Here is a 17,617-nt window from a genome sequence, read left to right as displayed (position 1 = left end):
GAGTAGAGAGATTGAAACAATGAGATTTTGCTGCTCTCTTCATCACATTTTCCTGGTTGAATCTTCCCCTCAATGGGCTGAATTCTAAATCAGATGAAATCGTGACCCTGCCTGCATCATCCTCCAGCTGGGGACGCTAAAGCGCTATAATGACAGGCAGGGCTGACAGACAGATTAAAAGACTAATTTTGCGTCATCTGCCCTTTGCCAAATTGTTGTATCTCATCGAATCATCTCAAAATATGATTCTAATTCACATAATAATGCTATTTAAGGTGCCTGTGACACCAAAAAGCATGTTTATTTCATAATTCACGCGGGGTTTTATGCTCCTGAATGAAATGGGCCACTCGGGATGTGTGTTGAAGCCATCGTTTTATTTATTCAATTTTTGAATCCTGCGCCATGAAACTGAGTGACTCCCGGCTTCAGTCTCGGGTTAAGGACGAATGCGAATGTGACGTCACCAGGATCAGCCTCTCACAATACAGCATTGCTTTATAGCATGCAGATGGACTGCTGATTCTGCTAATTTTGCGGATTAATTTGTTTATTTTTTGCATCATGCCAGCCAAATGGCTGCAGAAAATTGTTGCTGCACCAGGGAGAGGCGTGTGAGCCTTTTTGGGTTTCAAAAGGTTCCCGTTCACCACGAAAATTGGTCAAAACAAGCGCTACTAGTGTGGGACCATGGGACTTATGACGAAGTGAGTAAACATCGTATTTTGTATTATGTCAAATACTGGGATTATGGCACACGTTTTAATAGGGAGGTGGCTGGCATTTTGTGGCTGATTGTCCACCGAAAATGCCACTCGGCCGATGACCGGCGGCTTGTTGCACCCCCCGGAGAGCGCTATACTCGGCTTATTGCCCTCTTCATGTGCCTGGTGTTCCGTCAAATTTTCAACCCCATTAGAAATGGCAACTTTGTGATAAAAATGGCCATTTAGCGATTACAAAGTAAACACTACAAACTTTCTTTAAATAAAGGACTATTTTCTTACGTTTGATCATGGACGGACATGTAGAAAAGTTCTCCTCAGACACATCCTGCCATGTTAGCTGCACAACAACTGCACGCCGCCCTCTGTTTACGTCTTCACAGTGTAGTAAAGCGTTATTTTACACCATATTTGTGTTGACCATGTGGCAGCTACGCGCTCCTCCGACGTCGGCCGGTTTGTCTGGCGGTACTCTCCAGCTGCTTTCCCGGCAAGCTCTCCTGTCCGTAGCAGGGGAACGAGCTGTAAATTGCTCGCCGATCGGCAAAGACAATCGACAACCCCGCCACTGTGTGACATGATCCGGGCTAGTTTTGTGTGATTTTTCGCTTCGAAAAGTGAAAATAAGACTTTGAGACCTCACTCTGTTCGGGTTAGCATGTCGGCTAGCTGTTATTCCTCTTGGTTTGTTTACATTCTTAAAGCCGGGGCAGGGAAATGACAAAAGCCTGACTAATTATGGTGGCATTAAATTTCGTTCGGGAGGTGCAACAGTAAAGATGAAGTGGACAGTTTTGACCATTATGGAGTAATTTTGCCATGTCGTACTGAATAAATGTATTTTTATTATTTCATATTTCATTTAGCACAAGACTGTTATTTGTCATGACCGTACCATTTATTTGGCAATTGGGGGAAAATACAAAGAATATCCTGTAAAAATATTGGAGTAGAGAGACTGAAACAAGGACATTTTGCAGCTCTCCGTCGCATTTTCCTCCTTCTGAATAATTCCCCCTCAATGGGTTGAATTCTAAATCAGATGAAACCATGACCCTGCCGACATCATCCACCTTTTGGGGACGCTAGAGCCCTATAATGGTAGGCTTGGCTAACCGGCAGATTAAAAGACTAATTTTTCGTCATCTGCGCTTTGCCAAATTGTTGTATGTAGTCGAATCGTCTCAAAATATGATTGTAATTGTAATAATGCTATTTTAGACTTTTTTTATCCTGTCGTATGCACTTTAAGGCAAAACACTACAGCTTTTGTCCACCAGCATCGCTAAAATCGACTAAAACTGAAAGGTTACCTAGTGTTGCTTGAAAAAGAATTCGTCTCAACAAATCTGTGAAGATCATGGGGCAAAAATGAATAAAAACATTTGGGCAAACGCAGCCAAAGTTCTCCTTCACAAGACTTGAACAACAGATATTCATTACAGGTGTCGAGCAGACGAGTTGAATCGAAAGTCGCAATTCTATTTTATTCATGAGCGATACACCTACATTTGCCCCGCCCTCATTCTACTAGCTGGGCTTTCGAACGAGCGAACAGCCGAACACGAGCACGCCATTTTCCATCGCCAGCGGAAAAAGCGTCGTGTATCTGGAGCAGTGCACGGCACGCCAAATCAAATCCTGAAAGAACACCGATAAGGTAGGGGTCTTTTGCATAATTGTATATGCAAGATTCTAGCAGAGAATCGTTTGCTGTGCCTTTTGTGAATCTGTGTGAAACCTTATATGAGTGCTTCATTGTTTCATTTTGACGACCGCTAAGGCCTCGAAACAGTCGGCGGCCATTTTAGTTGCGTCTAACTAGTTTTAGCTTCGAAGGGACGAAACAGTGCCGATTTTTCTTTTCAAGATTCATTATTGATCGGCTGCGGAGGAAAAACGCCAATTGGTTTTACTGTTCGCTGCTTTGATACTCGTGGATGTTTTGTTTCAACAACGGCCTTTTGAGCTAGGACTAGCATAGCCACAAGACGGAAAAAAGGCCTAGGTTCTCCACCTTCACCGTCTCCAAATATCTCTGCGATAGTAAATAAGTCCTTGAATAATAACGTTATTTTATTGTTGCATATTCCGCTTGAAAATATTGGTCGAATTTTTCGTGAGCACACTAGTTGGAATATGAAATAAAAACACATTTAAGCCCTCGTAGAAAATGCAGTCGTCCAACTAATAATGAACTCAACCATGATTATTCCCTGAATGCAAATATTTTCTATGTACAGATCCAGTCATGCATCGTGAATGTCCACTTGACTGCAAAGTCTATGTTGGAAACTTGGGCAGCAATGGAAACAAGACCGAGTTGGAAAGGTCCTTCAGTTACTATGGGCCTCTCCGCAGTGTGTGGGTGGCGAGGAACCCCCCAGGTTTTGCCTTTGTAGAATTTGAAGACCCCAGGGATGCGACCGATGCTGTGCGAGAGCTTGATGGGAGGTAGGAAGTAACCGAAGCTGGTATGAAAAAGATTGGACACCCTTGACAATGTCTATTTTTTTACCTTTATAACTGAGTGTTTGCATCAGCAACTTCAATTTGATATATAAATAAACTGATGGACAGAGTAACATTTCAGAATTTTTTAGGTTAGGTGGGTTTATCGGACTAATGGAAGATGTGCAATATATATCAAAATGGTATAACAACGTTGCATTAGTTTGGGCACCCTTGTTATTTTGTTGATTTTAATACCTGTAATTAATTAGCTGTTATTAAACGGAAACCAAAATTGACATTTGAACTGATCAAGTGTTGAACCTCATAGAAGGATACATGCAGCCTTGAGCAACTTTAAAGCAACACCAGGTAACTTTTTAATCTTAATAAAATATTTCTATAACATTTGTGACAATATGTCGACTGACAGCTAGTTGAATGACACCTTTCATAAATTTAGTCTGTATTAGTGCTGCAACTATTAATCGATTAACCCAAGTATTCGTTTAATTAGAGTGGTGTTGTAAAACTCATTTCAAATGGTTGAATCCAACTGCTCCCTGTTAAGACCAACAGAAGGTAAGTTTTTGTTTGTGCTAATGTTTTTTGCTATGCATTCATAGTTTAGTTTATGGGTATATTTGGCAATTTTATGTGGGAATACTTGTTTTAAAATAACTTATTTTTTTAATAGCATTTAAGCTAGAGGACTTTTGCTGTACAAGTTAGCCAACTGTTCTTTTGTTGTACTTTTTTTTTTTATACAGTTTGAAGCGAAGCTCAGGTATCTTATTTTTAAACGGAAGTGCAGTTCTGCATAGTTTGAAGAAATGATCAGGGAATTTTATTTTGTAATCTCATTTAATGCTCTTTTGAAAGTGCAATCTTAGTAGGCCTTTGTTTTACATCTCCTCTAAAATTTATTCTGCAACGCATTAAATGTTCCTAATCCGATTATTTGAACTAACAAATTTATAGGTAATTCGACTACTAAAATAATCGATAGCCCAGTCTGTATTGTTTTCACTGGCACTAATTAATCCATTTGCAGGCGACCGGAAGATCATGATTTTACGATACTGAGTGGGTATGCGTTGGTCCTCATTGGAAACGGAGTCTTCCCTGAGGCAAAACCGCTTTTGTCCACCACTGTCGCTAAAATCGACCAAAACTGAAAAGTTACCTAGTGTTGCTTTATATTGTCCAAGTGCGATTTTTTTGGTTTGTAAAGATGCAGCTGTAAAATGGCGCTAAGAGTTGTTTTGATTTGATTTGCACGATGAAACTGCTATGGTAGCATGTAGAAATAATGCTCGATCAAATGCGACAATTTTTTGGGCTTGGATTACAGTAGTTTATTTTAAAATCGTCTGCAAGTGCAGAAACTGCTTTTTCAGCCTCTTGTGCATTTTCCGCTACAGGCCATATAAACAGATTTGCTTGAGGTTTGCAAAAGTATATTTGGATAAGCCAGCTTCAGTTGGGAACAAGGTTCTGTGGACTGGAGAAACAAAAGATTGAGTTATTTGTTGGAAACAAGGTGTTGTGTATGGTGACGAAAGATCAGTGCATTCCAGGAACAGTAAAATTTGGTGGCGAATCCATCATGCTGTGGGGCTATGTAGCTAGTCCTTGTACTGGGAAATTTGTTTTAAATGAGGATTGCAGTGAGTCCACTTAATATCAACAAAGTCTTGAGAATAATGTTCAACAAACAGTCACAACAGTAATGTTACGCTGGTGCTAGATATTTCAACAATACATCAATCTGCTCAAAATCTACTTATTATTAAATCTACTTATTATTGTTATTAATACACACAAGCAATACGATATTCCAGAAGCGCCATCCCAGGCCTGAATATCATCGAAAATCTATTGGATGATCTGGAGCGGGCTGTCCATGCTTTACAACTATCAAACTTAACTGAAGTAGAGATGTTTTGTAAGGAGGAAAGATCCAAACAACCCAATACAGAATCCAGAAACTAATTGGAAGTCATGAAACGTCTAGAAACTGTTATTTTGGCAAAATGAAGGTCTACTTAATAGTTATTCATTCTTTTTCTGTTAGGTTACCCAAGTTTTTGCACCTGTAAAATTTTGTTTTCATCCTTATTGCACATCGTTTCTCCAATAAATTGTCAAGGTTGCCTGAACTTTTTTGAACCACTGTGTAGTCATAATGTGTGTATCATTTGCCCCATTTTGATCGGTCTTCTGTGTTCTCCAGAACATTGTGCGGTTGCCGTGTACGGGTAGAGCTGTCCAACGGGGAGAAACGCAGTCGCAGCCGCGGTGCCCCGCCGTCATGGAGCAGGCGCCCCCGAGACAGAGATGATTACAGGCGGCGTAGTCCACCACTGAGGCGAAGGTGACCCAAAAGATGTTTTTGACATTGGTTTACCATAGCCTACGTTTGTTACATAATCCCACCAATTGCTGCGGTCGCTTTCATTCATGGTATATTTCCTGACTATCGTTTCCAATTTAGGACTACGTCATCTTGGTATGCAGTGTTTAAGTTTTTCTATCTCTAAGGTTCAATATATCAACGCCATCAACACCTCATTTTATAGGAACAATTAAATAACTATATATCACAATGTGTGTCGAACAGAAGCTCGTTACATTAGGTAGTCCCTGCGAAGTGATTAGACGACACATTGTTTGTAGCTATGTTTGTGCGTTTTTTTTTTCCTCCTTCACCAGTCATCCTCAAACTTTCCAATGAAAAATCTTAATGCTCATATGGTATAGGACCAAGCTCTATGCCTAATATTTATGGTCCAGCGGTACATCAATTCTCATAGTTAAGCTACTTGAAAAATTTTTGACTTAAATCTAGGGATGTCCCGTTTGCATATTTTTGCACTTGTGCCAAGAGTCACCTGTTTTTGAGTATCTGCCAATTCCTAGTCCCTATCCGACACAGATTTAATTATTTATTTATTTATATTTTACAGTTCCAAATAGAGATGTCCCGATCCGATATTTGGACGCCGATATGGGCAAAAAATGTGCATCGGTATCGGATCGGAACACGGGGAAAAATCCGATCCAGACTTCCGATCCAGTTTTTTTTTTTTTTTTTTTGTAAAGTCCGGTCCGGGTTTTCCAGCGCACCGGTTTACATAATCCTTTCCAGGTTTTGTTTCGGTTTCCCTAAAATCCGGTCCGCATTTTACGGCACACCTTCAACACACTACATTTACGTTACCGTCTCCCAATTTACCGAGAGACTTTTATCGGTAAAAATGTCAGCTGTGTGGGATCATTTCACCTTAAAGGACGACAAAGACGAAGAGGCAGGGAGCAACGTATGCCACAATAAAGGCAAGCGTAGTGGTAAATCTGTAAGAAGTTTTAATACAACCAACCCAATCAAGCATTTAGCGAAATACCACCACAAACAATATGAGGAGTATGTTAAGAAAACCGAAGACAAAAAGAAAGGTCCTACGCAACTAACACTGGCAGAAACTTTTGCTATGCGTGACAAACTGGCACTCGATAGTCCCAAAGCCCTGGGAATAACAGGAGTCATTGCCGAAGAATTCATTCTGGATGACGAGCCATTATCTCTCGTGAGTAAAGACCTACCATCCAACACGCGATTCGGCTGTGGAAGATTCGAGAACGATTCACAAACATCCAAATTCCGATTATTGAAATATGTCAAGTAAAGCGGGACGCAATGAGAAACTGACCGCATTGCGTCCCGAAAGTAAACATAACTTGTCTTAGACCCGGGTAATGCCAAAGACCCGGGTAATGCCAATGCTCAACTCACGGCTTTAGCTCAACTCATGCCGCTGAATAAAAAAACACAAGAATACCTGACTGCTGCTGATAGCCGCTACAAACTACGTCAACGTTTTACTGGAGATAATAGATATCATATGTCTATAGAACAAGATGCTACACGACAGACTCGACTGCGTTAGCAACATTGAAGTATTGAAAACCACATGCGTTAGTAAACAGCCGCCATCTTAAAGCAGAAGACTTCCCTAGTAGGCTGTTGTGAACCTATCTAAAATACTCCTAAATCAGCAAAATGTTGACTTGAATCAATCTTCAAAACCGTTTTAAAACTTTCACTTGTCGAAAGTAGACAGAAGGGAAATTATGGAATAACGGGAGCAATTTTAACAACTTTAACAGTTGATTCGCAAAATTAAATGAATTGAATGTAGTTTAAGGCTGCTGATACAGAATGGGGACTTGAGTATTTTATTTACTGTTTTAAAATGTTAACTTGATACTGAAATAGTTGTTTATTTAAACCTGAGAAGCTTTTTATACAATTTTTGTAACTAATGCACGAAACATTAAAAGCATCTAATAGCTTGGGGGATTTGTGGGATTTTCCACTGAGGTTGTTGGTGTGTTTTGCTTTTTTAAGACAGTTTTAGTGCTGCAACGATTAATCGATTAACTTGAGTACTCGATTAGAAAAAAATATTCGAATTAAATTTTGTTGCCTCGAGTATTCGTTTAATTAAAGTGGCGTTGTAATGGTTTATTTTGAAAGTGTTTGCATTTAGTTTTATTGATTAGGGTGGGTACACTGCCCTCTGGTCTCTCTTTTCACATGGCTGAATCCAACTGCTCCCTGTTAAGACCAACGTAAGTTAAATTTTTGTTTGAGCTAATGTTTTTTAAGGCATTCATAATTTAGTTTATAGGTATATTTAGCCGTTTTTTTTGTGGGAATATGTGTCTGAACCTTTTGTTTAGAGCATTGTAAAAAAAAAAACTTTATCATTTTGTAGCATTTAAGCTAGCAGACTTTTTCTATGTAAGTTAGCCAATTGTTCTTTTGTTTTACATAGATCCTCATTTTTAAAAATAAACTTACACCGTTTGAGGCTCAGCTGAGGTATTTTAATTTTTCATGTTCCTGATCCGATTACTCGATTATTCGAACTAACTAGTCCATCGACTACTAAAATATTCGATAGCTGCAGCCCTAGACAGTTTACAATATTATTTGCACGTTTTACTGACTGACTATGCCATTTCTGTTTGTTATTTACAATGTTTTGTGTTTGTCACTGAATAAACAGGTCAGTTTCTTGTTACCAACTGTGTTATTCAAACTCACCTAATTCAGCTGGCTAGTTGTTATCAAGAGTACTAAAACCTTTTTCAACATGAGTCTGACAACTAAGTAAGGAGGCTAAATAACTTTAAACTTTAACACATGCTCAGATAGGTCGGTATCGGCCAGTATCGGATCGGAAGTGCAAAACAATATCGGTATCGGACCGGAAGTGCAAAAACCTGGATCGGGACATCCCTAGTTCCAAACATGTTACAGTACTGTGCCGTTTACTGTACTTCTGCTTTTTCCGGGAGTGTTGCGTATAAAAGGAGTATAAAACGCATATATATTTTTGTTTCTTTTGGCAATGCCATTGTAGTTCTGTATTATTTTGTTAATTTTTAGCCCTTAAAACCTCTTTTCTTCCAATTCTCTGAAAGATGGCCCGATCGGCCTGATTTCCGATCACGTGATCGGATCAGGGACATCCCTACCCTAAACCATATCATACAAAAATATGAAGCAATAAATTCCATAGGAAATTATGTAAATGAAAAACCACATTTAGTAAAACGGCACTTAACTAGCTGTAACAAAACTGTGATTAGAACAGTAACCATACCAATGTAGATAGTTAAAAAGCTTGATCTTTATGATCACTAAAATTTGTTTTTGAATTATTTTTGCAAAGTGTTTATCAGTAATCACTTTGTGGGGACCACACGGTTAATAGTAGTTTTCTAGTAAATTTTCAAGCTTAAAGCACCAAGTGTGCAACCGACTTAAGGATTCCAACTTTCCACATTTAATGTGTGAGAAAAAACAAAACAGATTTTAAAAGTGGGAAGGGGTAAGAGTGCCAAATGTGATGCTTTTCCTTTTTGTTTGAGGATGCTTTTTATTTTTCATATATATTAATAAGAATGAAACCCGTTGCAGAGCCACCACCATGCCTCTTCTCACCACCCTCAGAGTCAATCAACTAGTCCTCTTTCAGCATCATGTGACTGCTGACCATCGTGCCTCAATCAGCTTGACTGGCGCTGTCACATGACCCAGGCATGGCCAGTCGTCAGGCTGCACCAGGCCATTGGTTCTTCATCATGCTCTTCTCAACCACCTCCTCCTTCAACCTTAATCCAAACGGCAGCGGGCCACCTCACATTCCAATCAGCGTATCGCGTTTCCAAATGTCGACAGCCTACCAGCGGCAGCCTTCGGCTAACCAATTAAAGCAGGAAAAAAGCCGCAGCCAGCCCCCACCTGCCTGCCACCTTATCGCCTCGCAGCATCTGGCCAGGCCTATTCTACCAATTCTTCCTACCCAGCCTACAGTCTGCCTCCCTTTCGCCATATCTAGCTTGTTGAAAACCAAAAATACTAGTAAGTTTTCCTGCTTCATTCAGTACACTGATAACAGTTTTAAAGTGAAGAGACAGCTGCTTTACGGAGGTTTTTTTTCCTTTTTTGTTTAATAACGTTCATACAAGTTTGTCATTGTGTCCTCACCCATTACTGTTAATTCCTTGTTTCCAAAGGTGAAGGGTCCACCATCAGATTGTCTGGTGTTTGTCCAGAGATTCTGATAAGTTATCCTTGACAGGGTTTGAGCATAGTTATCGACTAATTTATACCTAAAGTCTGTTAACTTGTCTGCACATGCAGTGGACTAGTAAGACCTCGAAATCCTACAAAAGTGCCAGTCCAAAGTGCAGTGATCTTCGCATAGGGACGGTTGGCGTTAGTCGGTTCATCTTGAGGCTTCAGTTCATTTGCATCTTCTAAATAACTTAGTTGAAAGGATCTTGTACTGTGGGTTAGGTGAAACCTGAGGAACCTTTTGGCAAATGGCCCAATGCAATTGGTTTTCATAGTTTCAAAAGCTATATTCTTTAGTGCAGGTCTGATGGGGGCCCACAAACTAACATGAACTGTGTATAACGAGGGCGCGATAATGGATGCATCAGTGAATGATCTTAACATTTGGGCATTTTTCCTATACAGATCTCCACGCAGGAGGAGCTTCAGCCGTAGCCGCAGCAGGTTGGTCACTTATCTATGCTCTCATTGATTTTGCATGCAATGTATTGGAGCAAGGGTGTCCAAACTACAGCCCAGTTTTATTGGCCTTTTGCAAATTATAAAAATATCACTGAATATGGTCTGCACAAGATGTCTGAGTTCAACATCAGTCTGTTGCACTCTCGACTTCAACGCTAGATGGAGCTCGTCACTTAAACAGTGCGTCATTAGCTCCGAGGTAGAATTTCAGTATTTACTTTCACATACTTATATTTTAAAAATAATTCAATTCAATTCAATTTTATTTGTATAGCCCTAAATCACAACAGATGTCTCAAAGTGCTTTGCAGAGGCAATATGATACACAATTAGAAATGAAGCAACAAAGATGAATAGATACAGTTCAAGTCCTGGGTATCCCCTATCCTTAAGACCCTCCATGGAAAAACTCAAAAAACTCCAGAGTCAATTGGGAGAAAAATGAGAAACCTCGGGGAGTACCACAGTCAGGAGAGATCCACTCCCAGGACTGATAGACAGGAACCCCAGAACTGCTAAGGGGAATTAGCAGGCGAAGTTAGTCTGTAAAAATGCAGTGGAGTAAAGGAGCAAGAAGAGGTCCATCTAGCCAGATGATACGGGGGTAGCAGCGAGGACGTCTATCCAGCCAGGGGTCCGGACAGTCAGGAGGTTGCAGCTGAAAAATAATCAATGTGATAAAATGACTTATCTTGGTTGTGATTTATAAAAGTAATTTTTGCTTTTGCTGGACATTCTCATTTGAGTAGTGTAAATATGAATACAGGTAGTCCTCGGTTTACGAATGAGTTTCGTTCCTGCACTGGCGATTATGTCCGTGTAAGTCGGAATCAACCCTTTAAATCCCTGAAAACACCCTCTAAATAAAAAAACAACTATCCCAAAACATGTATTATACATCATTTTATTGTCCTTGCCAGGACGTTGGAGCGAAGTCCTAGCTAGACGTGAGCTAAGCTCCGAAATGAAGATGTCAGGCGTCCATGTGGTTTGCGAACTTCATTCAGCTGCTCATAACATCAACACTTGTAGAATAAAACTAAAAATAAATCAGTCTCATCTTCAATAACAGGAATGAAATTTGCGTTTCCAAGTAGCTACTGAAACAGCAATAACAAACGATTAGCATATATCAGTTAGCGTCCGCACATTCCCAAAAGCAATCATCTAAACTCGCCCCAAGTATTCAACCACAATTGAAAACTCACAATAAACAGTACAAAAGAGGTTATATACAGCAGTCTCCTCTGGATGCTTCACAAGCAACAAATGTGCGCGCAGGCTGTCACCTCTGTCAGTCGGCTGCTCTGTACTGTGTGTGGGGTGGGCGGGCTCGTCTGTACATGCACGCGCTTCCTGTTCTACACTTCCTGCACCAAAATAAAAGCATCACAAAACAAAAGTCAACATTAAAAAAAAAGACGACAACTCTGGCATCGTGAAGTTGAAATTGCATAAGTCGGGTTCATCGTAACCCGGGGACTACCTGTATTATGTATATTGCAATATCCTTATACCGCTGAATTTTTTGTTCCTTGTACTATTTAACTCATTCATTGCCACTGACAGACATTTATTTCAACTGGTAAGGCTGGCACTGAGTGATCATGTTTCACTAACATTGACGGCGATCGATGTCCAATCCAATTTGACTAGAGGATTATTCTATCGCTGCCAACCATCCAAGTCTAAATGGATTGGAAGTCTATCGCTGTCAATACCAGCCAATTGATAATTAAAAATAAAACATTTTTAAAAACTCGACACATTTTACCAGTTTCCGATCCTCTTAAAATTAAGTGATCAGGCCGGATTTCAGATCACATGATCAGATCAGGGTCATCCCTAAAAGATTTTTCTGAAAGTGGCCCTCGGAGAAAAATGTTTGAATGCTGTTTTTTATTTCACGGGATGCCCTTTTTTTTTTTTTTTTTTTTTAAATCCAGGTCATTCTCTAGAGATAGGAGGAGGGAGCGTTCCCTCTCCCGGGACAGGAACCACAAACCTTCAAGATCTTTCTCTCGGTCTAGGAGGTATGCGACTTAATATTTTGGGTGGATTTTCAGTGGCCCTGAGACTAAATTGCAATCTCCTTTTTCCACAGCCGCTCCAGATCAAATGACAGAAAGTAGAAGAACAGGAACAGAGATGAGAAAGCAGTTGTACTGTTGTGTTCAAATAATGGATGTTGGTTTTGTTTTTTTATCTGTTAAGAGTTATAGTCTCCCTTGTTTTTTGTTTTTTGTTTTTTTTGTTAGTCATTTCACCAACATTGGGTGTGCACAGGTGTGAAGCCTCACACAAGTCCCGAAGGAGGTGCACCATCCAGCATTCCATCAGTAATCACTTGACAACTTGTTTTTGTTGCTGTTTTATGAATATGTGCCGTTTGACATATAGTGCAAGTTCATTTTCATTGTGAATATGTTTTTTTTTTAAGAAGGATAGAATGTGGTGCCGTCAGACGTTCACTGTGCTACTTGCCAAGGTAAAGCTGGTTTTCATCTGCATGTGATTTGTAAAAAGCTGGTCGGAACATGGAACGTATCTGAAGCGGCTTTTCATTTTCAGTACTTTGATACGGTGTGAAATTGTCTCAATTAAAAATACTGGTTGTTTAAAACAAGTTGTCTTTTCCTCTTACTTCCTAAATTCCATACATTAGGAGGAAATTCATTACGACGAAAAACCGTAACGGGCCCAAGGTTCATGTTTTTCGATGCAAACCATAATAACTCAAGAACAGAGTTGAGTCATGTATTACGGATTATGTGAAGAGAAAGATTAGCATGTCCAAAATCTGTAATTGCTTATTCTGTGCAGCAATACAATTCATATGCTGCAATTTTGCGCTATTCAACAACTTGTGTGTTTTACCAGACAATTGTAACTTAACTAGAAACATTTAATATTCAAAATATGCATTTACTTGGCCTCCTCTCAACTGAATTCCCATCTTAGAGTTTTATATTTCATCATGGTAGAAAATGTGTTGTATGTGCCGCACTTTAACCTGAGGCTAATGCTAACATACTGTCAGAAGCAAATAAAAGCTTTTTGCCCTTCAGGGGTCAGCAACCTAAAATGTTTAAAGAGCCATATTGGACCAAAAAAATATGTCTGGAGCCGCAAAAAATCTGTAGGTATATTAGCCTACTGTCAAAATGACTGACTTGGCTACAAATACATAATTCATGTTTTTTTTCCCCCAGCAGTACATTTTGTAGATTGAGGCACCATGTGACTATGTTGTACGATGCCGCCTCAAGGTTAACTTCATTACAGTATTCATGAATAAGAATGTTTGTCCTCCTCCAGAAACCATATCAAAACAAAAATATTTCCCTCTCCCATCTTTTTTAATTTTTGAAAAACTTCCAGGGAGCCACTTGGGCAGCACTAAAGAGCCGCATGTGGCTCTAGAGCCGCCCTCGCTGTTCATTGTACACTAAAAGGTAAAAGATGTCTTCAAATCAAACTTGTGTCTCACGTTGTCCTGCTCCTCTTTTACAAAGGAAGAGGTTTTTTGTCGGTTGTGTAATCGTGAGAAGGCAATTTGAGATAAAACATCCAAATAATGGTGTCCTTGTGCCACTGCATGATAAACCACAACTACATGTGAGCAGGGCCGTTCCTGATATCAATTTGGTGCCCTAGGCAACACATTTGTTGCCCCCCCCCCCCCTTTTTTTTTTTAAATCACATATATTTAAACACTGAAAAAGCACATTATCTCTTTGTAATTTATTAAAAAAAGAACAAGTGCATAAATTTAAAGAAAAATGCTGTAAACTTTATTCAAAAGCACCAATAAAAACACTTAAAAAACAAATGCATGAAATAAATTACAATTGTTATTACAATATGGTTAACACCCACCCACACAAACCTATATAAAGACACACAGAACACTTTAAAATGAAACTTTTTTTTTTTTCACCTTTACCTATAACCTTACTCACCTTTTCTTCACTGATGCAAAAGCATCTATTACACTTTCATATGACAGTTGTTTTGGAAGGTGCACTTCTTTTCTTTCCTGGACTTGGTGGGCTTGGACTTGGTGCTGATGTGGATAAGTTCACTGTAAAAGATGGCCCAGGATGTACAGAGGTAGAAAGAAAATATTTCAGAAGAGCATCTACAAAGAGAAGAAAGTGGAATGTTACATTATATTAGTCAAATAGCTGTTGATTGTGAAACCAGCATGACATAACCATAATAGCGCCTAAATTCTTGCAGCCTACTGTACCTGTCTATTGGATCTGGCCACTATCTTTGATGGGCGTAGTTAAAAGAAAATAAATTCTTGAAGCACTGCAACTACACAGGACTATCCAATAATATTAAATTAAATAATATATGATAGCATAAAAATAATAACAAATTGAATGTTTTTACATGAACGTGATCGCCATTTGAATGAATTAATGACACATTTAATAACAAGTGTTTGCATTTAAATCCGTGGCACTTTTAGTCCCCCATACCACAGAACTTTGAAATGATTAATTCCATATTTAATGGTGTATTTATTTAATTAACCTTGGCACTTTTAGGCAAGGCAAATTTATTTGAAAAGCACAATTTACACAAGGTAAAAGTGGTTCACATCACATGAAAATAAGCAAGACAATTTTAGCCTCCCATACACTTTGTCCAAATTTCTCTAAAATTGGAGGGGGGAGTAAATTTCACTGAAACTAATCCACAGCTGGCTGAATATTGAAAATATTTCTAAAACAACAGCCTGGCTAATGATACAGTATAATTTTGCTTTAGCACTAAGTCATATAAACTCTAGGTAAATAACCGCTTGCTTGCAGTTGCCCTAAGTCTACGTGCTTATGCTGTTGAAAAAAAATCATTACAGCAAAACTGTTTTTCTTCACGTCTTTGCTCTATTCTTTCTTTTTCTTCTGACCCGGAGGGCTTTTGTCTTTTCATGAAGTTGACTTGTCAACATAACGTCGCTCAATTGCAGAGGCTAAAAATAGCACCTTCAGGTAGCTCGCTGGTCAGCTGGGTGGTGAGTGAGACTAGGGTCTGTGGTGAAATTATCACATCACAGGAAAAAGTGAAACGGGCAGAAGGCACACTAGAAAAATAATTTCCTTATTATTTAAAGACTTATTATGAACAGTTTTGTTGTTCTTTTGTTTTATTGTTGTGTATAATTTTTTGAATACTGCTATCATCAAATATTATTTGAAAATTTTTCTTGACACCCTTTTTGTACGCTGGTGCACCCATAGGCGGTTGCCTAGCTCGCCTTATGGGCAGCACGGGTCTGCATGTGAGGGACTAGACTATGGGAATCTTGCATTTATTTGAGGCATGCAACATGTATAGGCTTCATAGCTGGTCAAATGTAATGACGATATTACGTTTGCACGCCCCTATCCAAATTCCAGGTGGGAGTGATGTAAAAATATTAACAATATATACTGTATAACCTTCACAATTCTGAGGGATTTTTAAAAAATGGGAAATGTGATTGCGTGGCCGCACTTTTTCATGACAGTAAGATTGTGCCTTTTTAGGTGTTGATATCTTTTGGGTTTAACAGAAAAGCTTACATTAGCAGTGTACATGAAATACAATAAGTTATTCTAAGACTTTAAAAAATCACTCAGTACACAGCATAATTCATCTCATCATTTTTTTCTACAATATTGAATGATAAAACTTTTGTGTGCACCAAATACTTATAAATTTTATTTTAAGATATTCTATATTGACAAGTAGTACTACACAATTAATAGTTGAGTAGGGAACTACAGTATAATAGAGGTGCACAAGATGGGCGGAATACAGAGTTCATTCAATGATAAAGGAGAAAAATTGCCCTGTGATCGAACGTTTCTCCCCGCGAGCGGTTTCCCAACATCACCACTGTCCAATGGCGTTTTTTCGACCCCGCCCCTCGCGGTCCCACGCTGGTTAAATTCACGCATACATCCCACGTGAAGTGCCATTGAACACGCACGCAGACACAGGCAAGCCTCTTAAAATCGCGCGCGCTTTTCCCTCGTTTCTGTGAATGGCTCAAAGCCGCGTGACGTAAGCGTGGGACGTGACTCAGTCACGGATCTCCACGGGGACGATACACTCGAGAAACAAGCGGGAATCCACTCACTTATCTTATACTGGTTATGGTATATAGTCCACCCACTGTTATGTAACTGTTGTACATGATGGATGTCGTGCGACGTCCACGCAGAGGTGACACTTTGAAAAAACGCACCATTTCATCATCGACAGATTGCTTTTGTGATTTTTTTTTTCTTCCTGACATTTTTCGCGAAACCAACATTCATTGTCTTAGTTAAATATTGCTGAGTTTTCATTAAAACGTGCTGTACTACTTAAAAATGTACTGGATGGACTAAACCCTTTACATGGCACTCATTTAACTCATATACAGGACTAGATTGGAAGTTTGGCACCGTCAATGGCTCTAAAACATGAGCATTCATAAATTGGACGTAAACACTGGATTGTTTTTGCGACTTTTTATTAAAAAATGAAAGTATTTATTCGTTGAAAAAATATATATGTAAAAATACACGCAAAAATGAATTAATATAAAAATACTAGGGCTGTCAAACGATTAAAATTTTTAATCGCGTTAATTACAGCTTAAAAATTAATCGTAAATAATTGCAATTAATCGCAATTCAAACCATCTATAAAATATGCCATATTTTTCTGTAAATTATTGTTGGAATGGAAAGATAAGACACAAGGTGGATATATACATTCAACATACGGTACATAAGGACTGTATTTGTTTATTATAACAAGATGGCATTAACGTTATTAACATTCTGTTAAAGCGATCCATGGATAGAAAGACTTGTAGTTCTTAAAAGATAAATGTTAGTACAAGTTATAGAAATTTTATATTAAAACCCCTCCTAATGTTTTCGTTTTAATAAAATATGTAAAATTTTCAATAAAATAATAAACTAGTAGCCCGACATTGTTGATGTCAATAATTACTTATACAATGTTCATGGGTGCTGAAGCCTGTAAAATCAGTCGCACCAAAGCGCTAGCAGAGGGCGGCAAAACTCCATAAAACACAACTAACAAGTGTGCATTTCACTGTACTGTCATTTAAATCTGTCTGAGCGGTTCATGTGCGTTAATTGCGTCAAATATGACGTGATTAATTTTAAAAATGTATTACCGCCCGTTAACGCGATAATTTAGACAGTCCCAAAAAATGCATACATTTTAACAATAAAAATATACATTGCTATAATTATGATACAGTAATCATTCGTTGTTCACGGTTAATGGGGATCAGAACCTGCAGTGA

At 38.8% G+C, this 17,617-nt stretch overlaps 1 protein-coding gene across 1 annotated transcript; it reads left to right on the top strand.

Moving 5' to 3' along the window:
* The first annotated feature begins 2,220 nt into the window (after positions 1-2,220).
* On the top strand, positions 2,221-12,916 carry srsf3b (serine and arginine rich splicing factor 3b). The gene is made up of 6 exons (XM_057847029.1): positions 2,221-2,385; positions 2,969-3,179; positions 5,413-5,553; positions 10,234-10,272; positions 12,237-12,323; positions 12,395-12,916. The coding sequence occupies exons 2-6, from the start codon at positions 2,977-2,979 to the stop codon at positions 12,420-12,422; spliced, it is 498 nt and encodes a 165-aa protein (XP_057703012.1). The 5' UTR covers positions 2,221-2,385; positions 2,969-2,976; the 3' UTR covers positions 12,423-12,916.
* Positions 12,917-17,617: the final 4,701 nt, after the last annotated feature.

This window comes from Corythoichthys intestinalis, chromosome 9, assembly GCF_030265065.1.
Source record: "Corythoichthys intestinalis isolate RoL2023-P3 chromosome 9, ASM3026506v1, whole genome shotgun sequence".
NCBI lineage: Eukaryota > Metazoa > Chordata > Actinopteri > Syngnathiformes > Syngnathidae > Corythoichthys > Corythoichthys intestinalis.
This window is presented reverse-complemented; position numbering and strand designations above follow the sequence as displayed.

Coding starts and splice junctions, on each gene's coding strand:
- srsf3b (XM_057847029.1), top strand. CDS start 2,977: ATGCATCGTGAATGTCCACTTGACTGCAAAGTCTATGTTGGAAACTTG. Junction 10,273..12,236: donor TTCAGCCGTAGCCGCAGCAG/GTTGGTCACTTA, acceptor TTTTAAATCCAG/GTCATTCTCTAGAGATAGGA. Junction 12,324..12,394: donor TCTTTCTCTCGGTCTAGGAG/GTATGCGACTTA, acceptor CTTTTTCCACAG/CCGCTCCAGATCAAATGACA.